General features: G+C 34.4%; 1 protein-coding gene across 1 annotated transcript; it reads left to right on the forward strand.

Annotated features, from left to right (window-relative positions):
• The first annotated feature begins 441 nt into the window (after positions 1-441).
• On the forward strand, positions 442-16,192 carry LOC121237703 (isochorismate synthase 2, chloroplastic-like). Its single transcript, XM_041134555.1, has 17 exons — positions 442-454; positions 8,190-8,352; positions 8,484-8,672; positions 9,762-10,012; positions 10,135-10,252; positions 10,442-10,558; positions 10,702-10,848; positions 12,578-12,652; positions 12,763-12,831; positions 13,028-13,146; positions 13,257-13,314; positions 13,745-13,855; positions 13,986-14,070; positions 14,891-14,988; positions 15,099-15,191; positions 15,307-15,374; positions 15,787-16,192. The coding sequence occupies exons 2-16, from the start codon at positions 8,224-8,226 to the stop codon at positions 15,364-15,366; spliced, it is 1,719 nt and encodes a 572-aa protein (XP_040990489.1). The 5' UTR covers positions 442-454; positions 8,190-8,223; the 3' UTR covers positions 15,367-15,374; positions 15,787-16,192.
• Positions 16,193-19,593: the final 3,401 nt, after the last annotated feature.

Raw genomic sequence — 19,593 nt, forward strand, 5'->3', positions numbered from 1 at the left:
AACTAGTCAAAAACGACAGCCTGCATGCATGGCCTACTTAATTTCTCCCTTCCCCTCCTGCTCCGGCTAGCCCATCCTTCCCATGCACCTACCTAGCAAGCCCATACGTGACAGGAAATTCTACTTTACGTCGCCTCTTCATCTGTGAGTCATGACCCGAACTAACACTTTTTCCACCCTAATCGACCTAACAGTTTTCTTACTTACAATGGCAGAAGAAGAAAGAAAGCCTGCAGAAGAGCAGATGGGGGTCAGATAGTGCCATATATGGAATTTCGGTCTTGATCATGTGAAGATCATCATCTGAAATTGAATGAATGCATCAGGGATGTGTACTGGTACTACTACTACTACCACTGAGTGCGTGCATGGGTCACCTTCATCATCTTGATGATTTTCTCAAGAATATATATTGTAATAAATAAACTGAGCAGGTGACTCTCTCTCTCTCTCTGTGGGGCGTCATGATATTTACCAGCTACCATATTTTTTGGCACCATGCATGCAGCAATGCTGCCCGGCAGCTAGGTAGGTACGTATATATATATCAACTACCTCTCTTTGTCAGGGAGCATGATGTCATGTTCATCTTGCTTCCGAAATTGCAAATTGGAGTATTAATAATTTTACAACCTCTTTTTCCCATAAAAATATCTTTCATTTAAAACAAAATTATCATCATTATTAAAAGAGAGTTATGAAACCAAGAACTGTATTTTTACCATTTTGGTTACACATGCACTAAAAATATTACACCTGTGAGATTTATTATTCTTGGACAAAAGAGAGTCGAGAGACTTTAATGATGTCATATTGTTCGAAGTATATTAATTTGTCACGCTACTCAACTGGTCATTGAGCTGGAAATAATCATACTACAAGAAATTTTATTTTTAGAGATGAAATTTCTTAGGGACAAATTAAATTTCTTCTCTAAAAATTTTCGTCCCAAAACATGAAAGCAGTTTTAGCTTTGTTCGAAAAACAAATATCTGTTCAAACTACACTTTTTAGGATGAAATATAACATCTAAAAAAAAGCGTTCAAACAGTATTATAATTCACGTTCGAATGGTTACAGAACTGTTCGAATAATAGTCGTGGTGGAAAAGTATAGACAATTGTGCCGGGGAAAGGTCGAAACCGTTTGAACGAGATATTATTTGAATGAAATTTTTGGTGGGAAGTTATAAATAAATCTGGCGATAATGGTTGCTATATTGTTCGAACATTCCCATACACGTTCATACAGTAATTTAATTCATGTTCAAATGCCTACATAACTGTTCGAATAACAGCTGTGGCAAGAACGTATACACAATTTTGTCCGAGAAAGTTAGAACCCGTTCGAACACTAAAATTAATCATTCGAACAAGTTCTTGGTGGAAAGTTATAAATAAATTTGGCAGGGATGGTTGCTATATCATTCTAACAGTACTTTTATGTTCAAATGGAATTGTAACCCATTCAAATTGTCATAAAAGGCGTTTGAACGGTAGTGTAGACAATTGAAATAAGTTTAATTGTAGAAATTTATTAAAAGACATTCAAATATTTTAAAAATAAATATTATTTGAGTCTATTAATTATCATTTTCTAAAGATGAAAAATCTACCTATGCGGATTTATTATTATTTATTGTAAATTAAAATATATCATATATGTCGTCCTAAGAATTTTATATAATTAATTTAAAAATTAACTAATGACTTTTGTTATGGTAAATTAGAATTTGAAATTAAAAAAATATTACTTTCTAGGGAATGTCATTTTTTATATTATCATAAACTGGTAAGGAAAATAAGGAAAATGATTTTTTATAAGAAAAAAGCTAGCTATATGTAACAAATAAAAATGATATAGTAATTAAATCGATAATGTTCGATACAAAACAAAAGGTCAAATAAAAAATAAAACTACTAAGTAAGATTATCCAGGTCCTCTTGGATGATAGTAATGCGTCCCTCAACCTCTTGCAGTCGAACCATAATGGGCGCAGTGACCCTCTCCAGGATCCTCTCCATATCCTGGATAAAAAATGTGCAATGCTCCTCGAGCAGGGATTGCATCTCTATGGTAGTAGCCCTCGCAACCTGTCTATCAACACTGGCATCAGTGGAAGCTGGATCTCACTCCGTGCCACTATCTTGTGCCATTGGAACATTAATGCAAGCCTTCCGCAAGTAACCCTCACTCTTGCTAAATGTGATATTGTTAAGGGGCCCAATCTGTGGTTGCCTTCACTTTGTCATTAGCACATCGACCCCCGATTGGAGTAGGAGGTTAGAGATCATTACTGCATATGATAGACTACCTCTACTAGAATACCGTGAGTCAAATCGGAGGAGTATTTATATGCCAATGAAATCAATCCTAAATATTCACTGTGGATCTTACATGGTGAACTATTTCCTAAAAGAATCACATTTGGCAATTAATCCAATCAAATGGAGGAAGGTAACGACATTGACATAAATGATATAAATGTAGACGTATCTGATGATATTGATGATAATGGAGAGAATATTACAGAGATGTTAGGCAATCTTGGTGCTAGTATGTTTGGGGGCGAGGGATGGAAAATGAACATCTACTCAATCATTTGAGAAAAATGGAAATTTGGAAGATTGTGGAAGGATGCACAGCTAGAACTGTATGAGGGATGCACTTGTCATAGCAAGTTGTCTTTCACAGTGAGGTTGCTTCATATTAAGGCTATATGTCGTATTTCTACAAATGCCATTGACATGTAGCTCCAATTATTTAAAGAGGCTCTTCCACCAAATTGCATATTACCCCGTAATTTGTATGAAGTAAATCATTTGAAACGAGGGTTAGGATTCGATTATAATATCATTCAAGCATATAAAAATGACTGTGTTCTCTTCTGGCAATAATATGCAGAATTTGATGAATGTCCAGTGTGTCATGAGTCAAGGTGGACATTCGATAAGCGTGATGTATCCCGAAAGGTGTTAAGACATATTCCTTTGATTCCTAGACTTCAAAAATTCCTTACATCTCGATCGATTGCGAAAGATATGTCTTGGCATTACACTGAAAGAGTCTAAAATTGAAGACTTCCTTTCTCATTCTGCAAATTCTTTACAATGGAAAAAATTTGATACCGAGTACTCTCAATTTGTAGAAGAACCTCACAATATACAACTTAGGTTAGCAACAGATGGTTTTAATCTATTTGGCAACATAAGCACTTCTCATAGTATCTGGCTAGTCATATTAATGCCCTATAATTTACCACCTTGGAAGTGCATGAAGGATCCATACTTCATGATGATTCTAATGATACCACGTCTAAGGTCACCAGGAAATGAAATAAACGTATATCTTCAACCACTAATTGCAGAATTGAAAGAGTTGTGGGATCATGGTCTCAATACATATGATGTGGCCTCATCGCAGGAGTTTAAGATGCATGTTGCGGTGCTGTGGACAATAAATGATTTTTCAGCATAAAGAAACTTTTTTGGGTGGAGCACAAAAGGTAAAATGGTTTGTCCTATCTATAATAAAGATACTTAGTCTCAATGGTTGACAAATGGTAGAAAATTATGTTTCATAGGACACCGTCGATATTCACCACATGATTATAGATAGCGTTTAAATAAAGCGATATTTAATAAAAGGATTGAGCGCATGTCATCATCACTAGAATTGTCTGAGCTAGATATTATCACGCAGTTGATAGATGTTTCAGAAAATAGATTTGGGAAGGATGCAAGAGCTCGAAAGAGAAAATAACAAGCAGTGGAGTTGAATTTGGCAAAAAAAGCATATTCTTTGACTTGTCATACTGGTCTACCTTGACACTGCACTATAATCTAGATGTTATGCACATTGAAAGAAATATATGCGAGAATATACTGGGCACTCTGATGTCAATAAAAGATAAGAAAAAAGATACAATTAACACTCATAAAGATTTAAAGGAGTTGGGGATAAGAAAGGAGTTGTATTTGCAAGATAATGGGTAGTCAACTTATATGCCTCTTGGTTGGTACACATTGTCAAATGATGAGAGAAAAAAATTATGTGAGTGGTTCATGACAATCAAAATATCTAATGGCTATGATGCGAACATGTCAAGATGTGTGCGAACCCATGATTAGAAGATAACTAGCACTAAAAGTCACGATTGTCATGTAGGTTTACTTGAGATATTCGTCCAGCTCTGACAAAATTTGGGAGATTTTCTAAGGACATTTGCAATAGAACGTTGAAAGTTAATGCATTAGTAAAAATGGAAACTGACATTGCAGTGATATTATGCAAATTGAAGAATTTATATCCACCTTCATTCTTTGATGTAATGGTTCATTTGGTTGTGTACTTGTCTCGTGAGGCTTTAGTTGCTGGCTTGGTGTAATATAGATGGATGTATCTTATTGAATGGTTTTTGAAAAAACTTAAGTAATTCGTGGGGAATAAGGCTCGTCCAGAATATTCGATTGTAGAGTCATACATTGATAATAAATAACATACATTTTGTTCTATATATTTTTGTGGGGTTAATACCAGATTCACAAGACCGAACCGAAATTATGAAGGTGGACAAATAGGAGTTAATTCATTATTTTTCATATTTTCCCAAACCATACGTCTCATAGGCGCACAAGGGGGCTATGACCTATGTGGATGAGAGTTTGATAGAGCCCAATGATATATATTAAATAACTGCGCAAAGATTGACAAGTACTACTTGAGGTTAGTGATCTGTGCATATTAAAATAAATTAAAAGTCATGGAATATAATATAACTTGATACAAATTAATTATTAACTTGAATATGTGCAGTGAACATATACAATTACTTCACTTGGACAGTGTAATTGACATGGGAAATAAACACGAAGTTGAGTTCGCCTCATGGTTTGAATAGACGGTATAACTAAAAACTGTCTTACTATCTACAAATTTCATACCACTAAAATGGATTTTGTTTCTATCTAGCACTGATATAATTAGAATAAAATTTATTAATGTAGGTTGTATCGAAATATAGTGATAATTTAGAAGAAATCTCAAGTGAACTGTATACTTTGGCACATGGTCCATCAAGGTGGGTCATCTAATACCCAAGATGTTTGATGCGTGGATATAGATTTCACATGGCTGGGAAAGGCAAGATGTTTGATGTCCCAAAACTCTATGCTACCACAATCGTAGAACTTATTTTTTTTAATTGTCTTTTTATTATTTTGACTTGATGCAATATTTAATATTAGTTTCATATTTGAATTTACAGTTTATTGTAGCATGAGTACTGTTTGACCATAAAATACCAAGTTCAAATGGTAATTTACAATTTATTACCCTTCAAACACATTTTAGCTTTCCTTCGAACTACCAATCAAAACCATTCAAATGACTTGAGAACCTTCAATTATGTTCGAACAGACTTCACGTTTGAACATTCGAACAAATAATAGCTTGTTCGAACACATTTGTCATCATTCGAATGTACTATACACCATTCAAACAAAAATATTGAACCACCCATTCGAACAGATGTTTTCAATTCGAATGTATATAAATCGCATTCGATTAAATTATTTTTGTTCAAATAGACATGATAAACTGTTGAACACTCCCTCCATTCGAATAGGATCAAAATAAATTCGCGTCATTTGAATCAAACTTCGATTGAGTTCGAATAGATACCCGACCGTTCGAACAGATACCCGACCGTTCGAACAATACATATTCCATTCGAAAGATTTTTTGGGATGAAAACTTTTCATCCCAAAAGAATATTCTCGTTCGAGCGCTTTCAACCAGTTTTGCCAATTTTTTTTTCCCTAAAAGTATTTTTTGGAAATAAATTCAAATTTTTTCTCCAAAAACCTTTCGAGACAGATCTTTTGGGACGAAATAGAGACAAAATATTTTCGTCTCAAAAAATGCATTCTCTTGTAGTGTCAATTGAATTGATAGATATTATACATGTAAAATATTTAATTAAATGAAACAAAGCAGAGTATTAGGGTTGGAATTCAAGATCTCTACTTTGATTCCATATAAAATCACTACTTATCTAAAAAAATTAAACTAATGAGAAAAAGTAGATTTAATTATTTATATTATATTCTTAACACGTATCTATCAATGATTGACCATCTTTATGGATAGTCGACACTAAATTAGTAATTTCATGTGCTCTCATAGAAGAAATATTTTATGTATTGGGTACGCTTATTAAGTAAAATTTGATCATGAAAATGGTAATATCTCACGAGTAATGTTAGATACAAGCTTCAAATAAACAAGTTCCATACAAGTCTTTTATAAAATAATGGGTCCCATTATTAAATAATAATTTTTTTTACACTTTTTTAAAATGGGATCTACGCTTTTATAAAGACTTGTATGGAACTTATCTATTTAGAACTTCTACAAATCATTTCTCATATCTCACTATGTCCGAATGAAAATAGAAGGATCCAATTTATAATCCAAATTTGTTCATATATAATTGACGTGACTATAGCCGTATAAATGATACATCATCTGAAATGTTTAAATAATACTGGGAGTTATTCATTTCATGGCACCATGCTGTACATGACGATTGGGTATCCACAGACCATACTGTCACATCATTCGAAGACTTAAAAAACATAGCGATCTACACACATTTAAATAAAGAGTAAAATTTAACTGGTGGGGGTTTGCCCAAATTAATACACTCGTTGGTGTGGCAAGAAATTCAGAAAAGAAGTTATGGGTTGTGATAACTGATTCTGAGGATCGTGTACGTACGTGTAGATCTAGAAGAAATGTTTCTTCCCGCAGCCGTCTATCAACGGCGCCGTTAAATCAGTGATATAATATTATATTAAATAGGTGAATGTACATTACTTGATTGAGGAAATGATAGTAGAAATGTGGATGATCAATATAAATGAGCTTTTTAGAAAACCTAAAAGATGTTCCCTCAATAATGCAAAAAAAAATAAAAAATAAAAAAAGAAAAAAGAAATAAAAAAAGAGAAAAAAAGAAAACCATATTAGAAAAAAACACTAAAGCTGAGAAAAAAAGAAGCTTTATAAGCTAAATTAGAGAAAATAAAATAAGATTAAAAAAAATGATAAAAATAAATTTAATAAATTAACTAACTTAGATAAAAAATTAAAACTAAAACCTACAAGTTTAAATATAAAAACTAAAAACACTAGAATTAAAAACTACACTAAAAAATTGATTTTTTGGATACAATTTTGTTAATTTTTGGTAAATTCATCAAATGGTCTCTAGGACTGTTTAATTTCCAAGGGGTGATCTTTGGAGTGTATTTTTGAGAAAACAATCTCAAAACAATCTCTATGAAGCCAATTGAATTGATTTCAAATTGGCACATTCGTCCAATATTGGTTAATCTTATGATCATGAAAATGTTGACCTTACCCTCAATAATCAAGTCATAATCAATAAAAATAACATTTTCTGCAAGTAGAGTAGCATTTTGATAATAAAAATAATCCGTATTAATATAACATATTGATTGAATATTTTTTTATGAGTAATACTACTTATCAATATTTCAATTCTCGTCATTCTCTCATCATTTCATAATGTGACATTAGATAATTAGTAATTATTTATTATAATATAGTAATTTTTTAATAATTCAAGTGGTTGTATATATGATAAGTAATACTAGATATAATGATGAGTGTGTAAGTGCTATATACTTTTTTAGTAAATGAATAGAGTTTATTAATAAATTTTTTTTTTTTTTATAGATTTCATATTTATTCAATTTTTTAAAAGAAGTATACTCTATTTATGTATTCTATATTATAAATATTATTTCTGATATATTTTTTAAAAGAACAATAAAAAATAAAAAGGACGGCGGATCTGTTACGTCTCCGTTAATATTTCTTGACAAAAATAGCAAAAGAAGATTCGCCCAGATGTGGAGCACGTGATTCACGTGGGATTTAAAAAACCCCAGGTGATCTCAACGGATCGAGGAGCAATCTAAACGGATGAATGCAAACGAACGGCTACGATTAAGACAACTAAAACGTCCGGGAAAACCTCCAGGTGCTGCAGAGGATCCTGACCCATGCTCCGTCTACCCTATAAATGTCCTGGATGTCTGAATTATACTGATATCATCAACTCCAAGACCACCTCATTGGAGTCTCTCCGCTCCTCGGCACTCTCTCTCTCTCTCTCTTTCTGTGCCATTTCACATGGCGACTGCTAGTGCATCTGGGCAGTTCCTTGCACGCCTGATCGACCCACAATCGACAAGAAAATGCAGCATCTATGCCGCCGCACCAACTTCAAGAAGTAGGCAAACTGTCTGTTTCTCTCGTCGTGTAAGCCACCGGCCACCGGCCACTGCTGAGCTTTTCATGATTATGAACATGATCATCTCGATCTTTATGTATACATTTAATGTAATATATGAAGGGTTACGAAACTCTGAACTAGCTTAATTTGAATGCAGAGATATCGGCCATGTTCAATGTCGATGAATGGTTGCCAAGGAGACCACGGACTCCCTGTAGAAACCATTGAAACGCGTACACTCCCAACAGTTCCATCACCTGCATTGGCCATGGACAGGCTCAACTCTGCCATTTACCAGCTCAAATCCCATCCACCTCCATCTTCATCCGGAGTCATACGTCTCGAGGTAATGATATTTATAACCACAGTACATACTTTCTGATATTGTGTCCGGTTGGTCTCAATCGATCGGTCTGCAATATGGAGAGAGAAACTTTTCATATCCGTAATGGCACCTGGAAAGCTGCAGGCCTGTTCATGAACAGCTTGTCCCGAAAGGAAAAGTTTTACCGTATGCAAGTTCGTGCACTAATTCGTGCATATATAATACATATATTTAATGAAATGATATGAATTAAATATGAAAATAATTTTTATAATATAAGAAATTTTTTTCTTCTCTTAAATTTTTTTTTTTTAAATTAAAAAAATTATCGATACGCGATATAGTGCACGAACTCGCTTCTAACAGAACTCGTCCAGAAAACATCGTTCCTACTTCTATTGTCGAAGATGACTTTCATACGTGCACATGATGCACTCCAAATAAGAAATTCTATTTTTTTATTTTATTTTAAATATTTTTTAAACGTTCTTAATTAATAGAAAATAAAAGAAAAATTTACTAATAATCAAATCCTTAATTATTAAAAATAATTAAAATACATGACATTTGGAGTACACATTTAGGAGTCACCCGATCATTTTCCTTGTCGACTCTGTTCCAACTCGATCAGCATTGCACTATGATCAGGATATGGCAGGCTCTGCAACGACGAATTACACTAATAGTGTTGAACTAAACATGCTCATCTTTATCATGACCTGCATCATCTATCAACGGTATTAAATATCATAACAATTAACGTACTTATACTAGATTTTATCATCTCCAGTCACACTTATACAGAAATACATTTTAGGTGGCTATCATTTAAGTCCTTGTCATCATAGCACGTAGCATTAGTTTTTATTGGTGATTACAAATTTTAATATGAAAAATGGTATGAATCAGTGATTTTGCCCTCCAAAATCTCAAAAGAATAATTTAATGGGTGAGTAGCCGGACTGATCTTAAACCAGCTTTCACCTCAGAAATAAAAATATTATATATATATATATATATAAATAAATAATATTATATAATATAATAATTTGGTGTATGGCTCAAAGGAGCTAAAGCTAACGTTTCCACCTTTTGTTGTTTTGAGTGAAGGTGCCAATCCAGCAACAGATTGACGCAATCGATTGGCTCCATGCCCAGAACAGTCTCCAGCTTTCTCGCTGTTACTTTTCCGGCCGTACGGTTGGATCTTCCGATGTCTTCAATCCTGCTGAAAATGGAAACGGCAGCTCAAAGCAGAAGGCCGGAACAAAGGGTTTGGTCAGCGTTGCCGGCGTGGGCTCCGCAGTCTTCTTTCGGGATATCCACCCTTTCTCCTATAACGATTGGAAATCCATTAGAAGGTAAAAAAGAAAAAGAAAATTTTTACTGGAATGGTTTTATTATGGGATTTGGAAACACATTATGCATGCAGGCAGCTCACGATAATATTCCTGACTTGATGTTTCTCACGTGTCTGAATCAGGTTCCTCTCGGAAAAGAACCCTTTAATCCGTGCTTATGGGGCTATTCGTTTTGATGCGAGGTCTAACATATCGCCGGAATGGGAGGGTTTTGGATCCTTTTACTTTACAGTTCCTCAGGTAGAGATCATCATCAAGAACTTAACCCAGTTGTTTTGTTTTCACGACTTTTCTTTTACATTATTTTCTGATCTGGATCTGCTGCTTATTAGTTCTTTTATTAACATGGTTCTGTACAATATATATATATATATATATATATATAATGATATTTGAATATATATAATGATATTTAAATGAGTACTGCAGGTTGAGCTTGATGAGCTTGAAGGAAGCTCAATGTTGGCCACCACTGTTGCATGGGACGAATCCCTTTCCTTGACTTGGGAAAAGGCTATTGATGCACTTCAGGCTACGATGGGCCAGGTGGGTCCAATATATACATGTATATATATATATATATATATTTTGTACGTTTATACATTCTAGAAATGCAATATATATATGTTATATTATATATATATATATATATATATATATATGTAAATATGGAACGCGCATGCATGCAGGTTTCTTCATTTGTGGTAAACATGCGAAACCAAAGTCCAAACACGTTCATAGTGAGCAAGACTCATAGTCCCTCCAAGAAATATTGGGAACTTACCGTCAACAGAGTTTTGCAGCAAATCGACCGGACAAATTCTGAACTGACAAAGGTACGTACGTACTGTGTTACGTATACGACGACACGTTAAACATTAATCTCTTTGCCGAGATTCTCCTTATAGCTCCCTTTTGATTTAGTGAAGATACACACAACATATTTAATTAATAATTTATTTTATAATACATATTATAAAATAAGGATATTTTTATAAATTCATGTTAGTCTTATAAAGTATTTTATAAAAATATTTAATCTTTTTAAAATATTATTATATAAAATATTGTAAAAAGTGACGTGTTTATCATTTTTTCTTTTCATTAGGCTCCGCCACTTAATTGGTTCAGTACGAAATAAGACTTTTGAATGAAATAACTGTTAAAAAAATATATTTAGATGATTTTTTCTCCTCAAAGTTATCGGGTATTTTATTTTATTTTACTTTTTTAATGATTAAAGAAATGATTATTAATGAAATAGTGTATTTTTTTATTTTTAAAAAATGTTTGATGATTTTTAAAACAATATTTGAAAGAAAAATAAAAAATAAAAAATATAATTTGCCCTAGTACTGGTAAGTTTGAGGAGAGAAACTAGTGGTAAGTAGAATCTATTGAATATGTTTGTTCCACTAGTTTAACTTACTTCTACTGTTAATATCGAAGGTACTAATGCTACTATACCGTCCAAATTTGACTATTCAGTATGTCCTTAGTACCAATTGTACTTTCTTTTTACTTTTTTTTCAAATATTTTTTAAAAATCTTTAAAAAATTTTAAAAAATAAAAATAATTAATATATTAATAATCACTTTCTTAATAATTAAATAAAAAAATAAAAAAAAAATATGAACCGGAGGATATATTTAGGATATATAGTATCAGTCTTCAATATCGAAATTCACCTGTTGTGCACATTCTTCTAAACTACCTAGAATTCAACTTGTTGATATGACTATATATATTATAATATTGCCACCGTGGTTTGCGCCCTCTAGTACGTGATTACTCAATAAACCATTATGACTAAATAATATAAGCATATTTTAAAGCCGACTCATATTAATTTTATATTTAAGAACATTTTTACTATATTATAATTAACCATATTCTAACTGAAATAATATGGGGATGATTATCTTACAGATTATTTAGTAATCTATATTGAAAAGAAAGTTGGTGGAGCGCCATTAAGCACAGATTTCATAATCTATGTGACCACCCTTGGGGCCATGGGGTTGGCCTAACCAGTACTCCTAATGGCATCATGGATCGAGTGTTCTTGCCAGTACCTAGCTGCCCGCGGCTGAGAAGAGAGTGGTGCGCAAGCCACACGGTGGTGCACTTACCAAGGGGGTGGTCCAAATTAAATTCCGGAGGAGGCGGTCCGCCAACATTTAAAAAAAAAAAATAGAATAGAATTAATTTTGAGGTTCTTAAAAAATAATTTGGTTGGTTTTTCCCTTAAATTTAAGTGCGTATTTTAAAAACTTGATCTAATTCTAACAAATACTTAGTACTTCTCACTAAACAAAGGAATCATATGGTAAAATCTAATCTTATTTCTGAAGGAATATTTGGAATGATAATTCCCATTTTCTTAATAATAAGAATGCATATTCCGCGAAGAAGCAGCATATATATATATATATATATATATATATATATATATATATATATCTTTAGAGTTTAGTCCAGCTTGTAGCTGCCTTGTTTGTTTTCTTTCTCTTTGATATTACTGTTAATAATGAATAAATTATCTTACCCTGGAAATCATGAAGGTTGTGCTAGCACGAAGCAGCCGGGTGGTGACTGCTACAGATATTGACCCTACAACATGGTTATCATGTTTGCAGGTACTCATGTTTCTAATTATGATTCTCATTCGATATTAATGCATCTTTTCCTCTCCCTTTTTTTTTTTTGGGTAACAAAAATATTATCTTATACAACGTCATTACTGCAGGTTGAAAAGGACAATTCATATCAGTTTTGTCTACAGCCTCCTAAATCACCGGCATTTATTGGAAATACGGTATAATATATCTTGATCATTATCTTTCTTAATATTTATACGTACAATATCATTTAATTAAGAGATTATGCTTTAATTGTGCCCTTTAATGGGTGAGAATTAATGTCATTTTCACGTTCAAAATCCTTGGACTTGATTAATTTCTTGCCTTTGTCTGAGTACTAATTACTTTTATTTCCTAATTTGTGAATTATAGCCGGAGCGACTATTTCACAGAAAAAATCTTAGCATTTGTAGCGAGGCTTTGGCTGCAACCCGTGCTAGAGGTGGATCAATGTCTCATGATCTTCAAGTGGAACTTGACTTACTTTCTAGGTTATTATTAGTACCCATAACCCACACATGAATTTAATTCCTTTTTTATTGTTTCTTTTCTCGAGAAGTTGATATTAATTTTATCATGTCACTTGTTACTGATTTTGCAGCCCCAAGGACCACCTTGAGTTTACTATAGTGCGAGAAACCATAAAGAAAAACCTAGAGGTAAGTTTACTTTTGAAACTGATGATCTTGATCTTATAGATATAGTTTTTTATAAAGTAAAATAAAAAATAGAATGCAATAATATTGAGGGGCGGCCGCACTACAAGAAAAACAGACTTTTGTGATTAATTTATTGCAACTAAAAGACTATTCGCAACTAATTTTAGTTGCAAATAGTCATTTTGCTGGAATTAATTGGTCACAAAAACCCGTTTTTCTTGTAGTGCCGGGCTCAATAGAATGCAAAGAAAATGCTTAAGGATTTATATAGGTAATAGAAGGTTGGAGTTCGTATAAAGAGAACTATTACAGACACAAAGAAATTATATAAAAATAAACTCACAAACTGATGACTGGATTAATTATTATATAGGTAATTAACAGAGCTTTCAGACATCTTAAATTCTGCTGACTCGATTCTCTTTTGCAGGCTGTAGGCAATGGGGTAGTAGTTGAACCAGAGAAAGTGATAAGGAAACTGAAAAGAGTCCAGCATTTATATGCCAAATTGGCCGCCAAATTAACAAGTGAAGATGATGAGGTAAAGAAAAATAAAAATAAAAATAAAATTCTGTATCCAAGATTATAAGTTTCCTTTTCATCTCTTAGAAGTTTGATAACTGATTCAGATTCAATTTACAGAATTTTTTTATTCTATCTTTGCTTGCCAGTTTGACGTCTTAGCTTCTCTACATCCAACTCCAGCAGTCTGCGGATTCCCAAGAGAAGAGGCACGGGTTTTTATTGCAGAAAATGGTAGGTGCTATATAATTGTTATTATTATAAATTATATTTTTTCTGATGCACTTCCAATAATACATTAAAAACTCTTTACAGCCTATTGAAAAGCAATGGATTGAGTGTGTTAGTTATGGGGAGAAAATTTTCTTTATACAAATAAGGTTGACTTAATGGTGGGGGTTCAAAGGGTAGTTGAGAGTTGTGATAATGACTGACAGTTGATCATGTGGTGGTGGTGGTGGTTGCCCTATAGAATGTTCTTCAAGGTGGTGTTGGACCGTTGGTTGTTGCAATAGTACTGTTGGGACTAGACTCCTAAATTTAAGATTATTCTAGTGTTCTAAGTCCCAGACCCTAGGTGTATTCAATTTATTTGAATTGCATAACTCTGTTGGAAAATGTAGAGTAAGTTGGACCACTTGGAGTTGAACCATGTGCCTCAGACCAAAAACAAGTACTTTATCATTATATCATTTGACTTAAAAGAGCAAAAAGGTAAAACAGATGCATGCAGACTCCAAGAGAAGAATTTTGGAGGTCCTCCTGCTATGAAAACATGAATACAGTTTCCAAAAGGAAAGGATTTGGTACTGCAAAATTTTCCAGAAAAGAAAGCAGCAAAAACAGGATTACTAGAAGCTCAATCTGATTGTTTCAGCAGTACAAAACCAACTTATATACTTGATTATTCATCCCTTATTTGACATTAATACTCAGAGACAGATTAGACAATACCATATATCTCATCGGATAAAGAACCCAATGTTTTTGCTGCTCAATATTTCCTGAACCTCAATAAATACCTTATTAATGGAAGATCTATGCATATATTCAGAGGCATTTGATCGAGGAATGTATGCTGGACCTGTTGGTTGGTTTAGCGGAGGAGAGAGTGAGTTTGCTGTAGGCATCAGGTCAGCATTGGTGGAAAAGGTGAGCCAAATCAAACCTATTATTGTTTTCTACCTCTCTTTTGAGATATTAATGGTAACTGCCTTAAGAACCTACTACAACGTCCTAGTGCTGACCAATTTGGATCCCAGGGTCTTGGCGCATTGATGTATGCAGGAACAGGGATAGTTAAGGGAAGCAATCCATCTTTAGAGTGGGATGAACTGGAACTCAAGATCTCTCAGGTATGTTTATGGGTGTCATGTGTAGAACACTAGCAACGTTAATAGCAAATCCCTTTGCATCAATCATCAACATTTTTAAAGACATTTCTTAATGCTATTTTAATCTGTTCTGTAGTTCACCAAATTGCTTAAAATTGGAGTGCCTCAGCTTGAACAGTTGACGACAGGAGTATAAACTGAAAGGTTAGTGATTCTAAACATGCCATTGATTGCAGCAGCCGTTGATGATAAAGAACACACACAAACACACACACACACACACACACTATTTCTAATCACGTACAGTTAAAAGCTAGTATAAGTCGTGCCAATAAGGAACCTTTTTTCGGGTTTTTAACTCGTTCATATTGATGAAGTCACCAGCATTAATGCAGTAGAGCTAATAACTTGTATTCTAGTTATTGGCATTCAAACAAAGATCATGTTGCTAGATTGGTTACAATAAACACAGTCAAATAGAACAGACAACTTTGGATTTGCCTGTACTCTGAATGTTTAAGGGGAAATAAGGGTGCAAGTCCTCTATTCTGTCATCATTGACGACTTTGCATATAACCTGTGATTCTCTAGCACTCATCCATTTTTGTGGTGACAGATGTCCTGAAGCCGAGACATGGTGTCTTGGGTGAAGAGTGAATCTCACAGCCTGTTGATTCGTATTATAGCTGGGTAGTATGATCTTCTGCTCCAAAATAATTCGATAATGCAGTACCACAGGTTTAAGTTGTTGCCCTTGTTTGCTCGGAGTGGAAAATCCCCCAATGTGTTTTTTCTTCCTCAGCTTTTCGGTCATCTTGTAAAATTGGCTTGCTCCAGATTTCATGTCAAGTTCATTGTTTATCTGCTCCATACAACATCTGTGTCTGGATGTTGGTGAATAAATTGAAACTTACTGGGAATAAGTGGTATAGATATCTCTTACTAATTTGATGTAATCATGTAATGTTCGCCTGTATGAGCAATAAAAATCTCCCCCTTAGAAATGGGGTTAATCTTTTGTATCTAGAGAATCCTACTGCATGGCTCTTACCTGGATTTTGGTTGCCTATTTGAATGGCTGTTGGGCCTCCTGTACACTATAGACTTGCAGAAATTTCATCTAGGAATCAAGCTATCAAGTACATAAATTCCCTGATTTATGGTATAACTATACCCTTCCAAGAAAGATTCCAAAGTTTTCAAGCTAATGCTCAATTAATATTATAGGACCCATTTTTTATATTTATCTCTCTTCCACTTAAATCCTCAAATTCAAACAAAAATTTAAGAAAATCTTAGATTCAGTCCCAGAATGACCGAGCAAGGAAATAACAAGCTACTCATAGTTGGTTCTTGCTTGGTCTATTGCTTTGAAGTTTGCCCATTTGAGTCGATTAACCAACCTGAAGAAGAATATCTTCAAGCTCAACTCCTTAGCCAGCCGAGATCGGGTTTCCAATTTGAGCTCTGCTTTCAATGGTTACTGCTAGCATGTCCAACATATGCTCGGCAAAAAGTCCTAAAATTATTATGGGAGAAAAAAAGAGAGACGAAAGTTCTTGTTCAAAAATCCTTTGGCATATCATTAACTGAGATATCATCTTCATATCGTATAGGAGCATCGCATTGGGACAAATATCATGTTTAATGTAACACCCGGTATTTTAGTGTATTTTTAATTGAAAGATTTTTTTGATATTAATTTAAAATTTATTCTCTTGTTTTAAAATTGTTGGATTTTTTGTTGTGTTATTTTTTATGATTTTTAGTTTACGAAAATTATTTTTGAAGTGCTTTCTCTAAATAAATTATTTTTTATACGTTTAAATTTCTTCTCAAATTAAATTAACTTGTTGTGGGGTTTAATTATTTATTTTCATTTTAATCACTGCGTTTGAATTATTTTATTTTACTTGCTGTGTTAAAATCATTTTCGTTGGATCATTTTTGTGACTCAAGATATGAGATTCAGACCTCATTTCTTTCCCTACATTTTCTCTTTCCTCTTTTCTTTTTTCTTTTTTTTTTCTTTTCCTTTTTTTTTTTTTCTTTTTCTCCTCTCCTCTCCCGCGCGTCGCACTCCCTCCCGCTCTCTTCCCGTGCGTCGCCCCTCTCCCCTAGCCCGCCGCCGTGAGCCGGCGGTGGCCGTCACCTCCCAGTCCATTCGCCTCCCCTGCCACCGGCGACCTCACCCCATCAACCTCACCTTCATTCGCGCCGCCGTTAACCACCAGCAGCTCTTCAAAGCCGCGGCGTCACCTTCGCTCCAGCGCCGCCGTCGCGCCACCTCCGGCCACTATCTTCTCACCACTTCATCCTTGACCTCTTGGCAACCCATTGGACTCAACCCCACCTCCGATCTGTCACCGGTGAAGCCCCACCATCAACATTTCCGTTTTGGGTGTTTTTGCACTTCAACCGCCTCTTGCGCCGCCACCCACGGCCAACCACCACCACCACTAGCCTCACCGACATCCCTAAGCCCTACCCTATCAATCTCGGGTCTTCGTTTACACCTGTTCGAAAGTGGGTTTTTGAGACCCACGGCCACAGTGCTTTTGACACTGTTTTGTTGCTGCGTTGCCGCTTCTAGTACCTCTGTGATCTTTCTAAAATTATATTATAGCATTGTAAGTATTTTTTCCAAAGAACTTTTGAGATTTAAATGTATTTCTGCACTAATTCATTTTTACTGTGAATTTATTGGTGTTGCCGGACTGAGTCCGAGGAGTAAGGGGATCGGTTAGATTGGATGATGGAGTTGTTTGTGTGAGATTGGTTTATGCTATGAAATATGTTAGCTGTTTCGGGTTTAAATATTGGTGTTTTGAGTTTGACGTTGGTCATGGTGAATATTGATGACTTTTTTTAGGAAGTGATGATATATTTTTGGATTATTGGTTTGATGTATTGGAAATGTTTAGAAGGGTTTGTTGGGGCCTTTTAACATCTAGAAGTGTTGAGATATTTTTTTTCCTGTTGTGGAGTGTGAAAGGAGAGAGAGTAGTGTGTAGTGTCGTCCTGATTAAATTGTTAATAATTGTTTGGAACTGCGAACTGTAGGAATAAGTGTGAGTTACTGGAATTTGAGTTGGCATTGGTTTTGATGCTTGTATTGGACAATATTGAGATTGGTATAGAATATTTTGGGTCGAAGTGTGGGCTGTCCGGATTATTATTTGGCTGATTGAGTTTGATTAAACTTACTGAATTATGGTCTAGAAATTGGGTATTAAGTTGTCTAAGACCAATTTTGTGTTGTTAGACTTTAATTTTTAGTTTATATTATTTTTTTATGAATAGGTGACGAGACGGATAGAGACCGTATCCAAGTCATAGATAATGCTATGCAGGAGTCAGGTAAGCGGGGTTCCTATGCTAGACCTTACACGAATTATTTGAGACTGAGGTTGATTTTATGAAAACTTTACATATTTTTGTGGTGAAATGAGAACTTGGGAAAAACAAAACCAACCTCGGTCGTTTATTTGCATACTCATGAAATCTGTACGAAAAAGAGAAAAATATGTTCTGACATGCATTGTGTAGACATGAGCTAAATTCTGTCATGTGATTTCTGAAATCTAAAAAAATGAGCGATATTGAGAATATGAAAAGTTGTGCATTTATTTGAAAAGATATTCTGGCTTTTGTGTTCAGTGTGTGTAAACTGTTTGATTCTGTTTTGATACTCTGTATTATTTTGATATAACATCTGAAAACCTTTGGCATGGTGTACTGGTTTTCGTATCTGACTCTGTCTCTGCTTTGCTCTGCTCTGCTCTGTTATGCTCTGCTCTGTTTGGGTTGGTACCAACTTCTCTGTCTCTGAGTGCACCCACTTTGAAAACAAAGTGGTTTTATTGTGGTCTTTCCTGTGTGCACACTCGGGGCTCCGAGAAGAATAAAGGAAAGATTTCACCTCTGTCTCTGCCTGGTTTGGCCACCGGGGTTAGCACAACCCTACCACGGAGGTGAAACATGGTCTCTGCTCTGTTTGATGCTCTGTTTTGATCTGATGATGATACTCAGTTTATGTTATGCCAAAGCACTATGAGTTTTACTTGTCTTAAAACCATCGCTCTGTTACTTTTGAAAATATGTTCTGTTCTGCATGATAACTCTGGAAAATATTTTGTTCTGCATGCTCTACTTTGTAAATGCTCATGTTTACACGCTAGCATATGATTTCTGCTTACTGAGTTGTTGATAACTCACCCCCTATCTTCATAATATTTTTCAGATGATATGGAGAGTCCAACTGAGGACCTGGATTAGATTGGTGAGCATGATTAAGCTGAGAGAGGATGTTAGAAGAAGGAGTTCTGATGTCTTATGTCTTTTAGATTTAATTATATCTTGGGCTTGGGTTTAGTAAGACTTTTGAAGTTATTAGTTTGGTTTGTTATGACTACGGGGAGAT

Source organism: Juglans microcarpa x Juglans regia, chromosome 6S, assembly GCF_004785595.1.
Source record: "Juglans microcarpa x Juglans regia isolate MS1-56 chromosome 6S, Jm3101_v1.0, whole genome shotgun sequence".
NCBI lineage: Eukaryota > Viridiplantae > Streptophyta > Magnoliopsida > Fagales > Juglandaceae > Juglans > Juglans microcarpa x Juglans regia.

Excerpts from the sequence above, each read along its gene's own strand:
- LOC121237703 (XM_041134555.1), top strand. The coding sequence starts at position 8,224 with ATGGCGACTGCTAGTGCATCTGGGCAGTTCCTTGCACGCCTGATCGAC. Across the intron at positions 8,353-8,483 it reads CTGTCTGTTTCTCTCGTCGT|AGATATCGGCCATGTTCAAT; the intron begins GTAAGCCACCGG and ends ATTTGAATGCAG. Across the intron at positions 14,989-15,098 it reads GGTCAGCATTGGTGGAAAAG|GGTCTTGGCGCATTGATGTA; the intron begins GTGAGCCAAATC and ends TTTGGATCCCAG.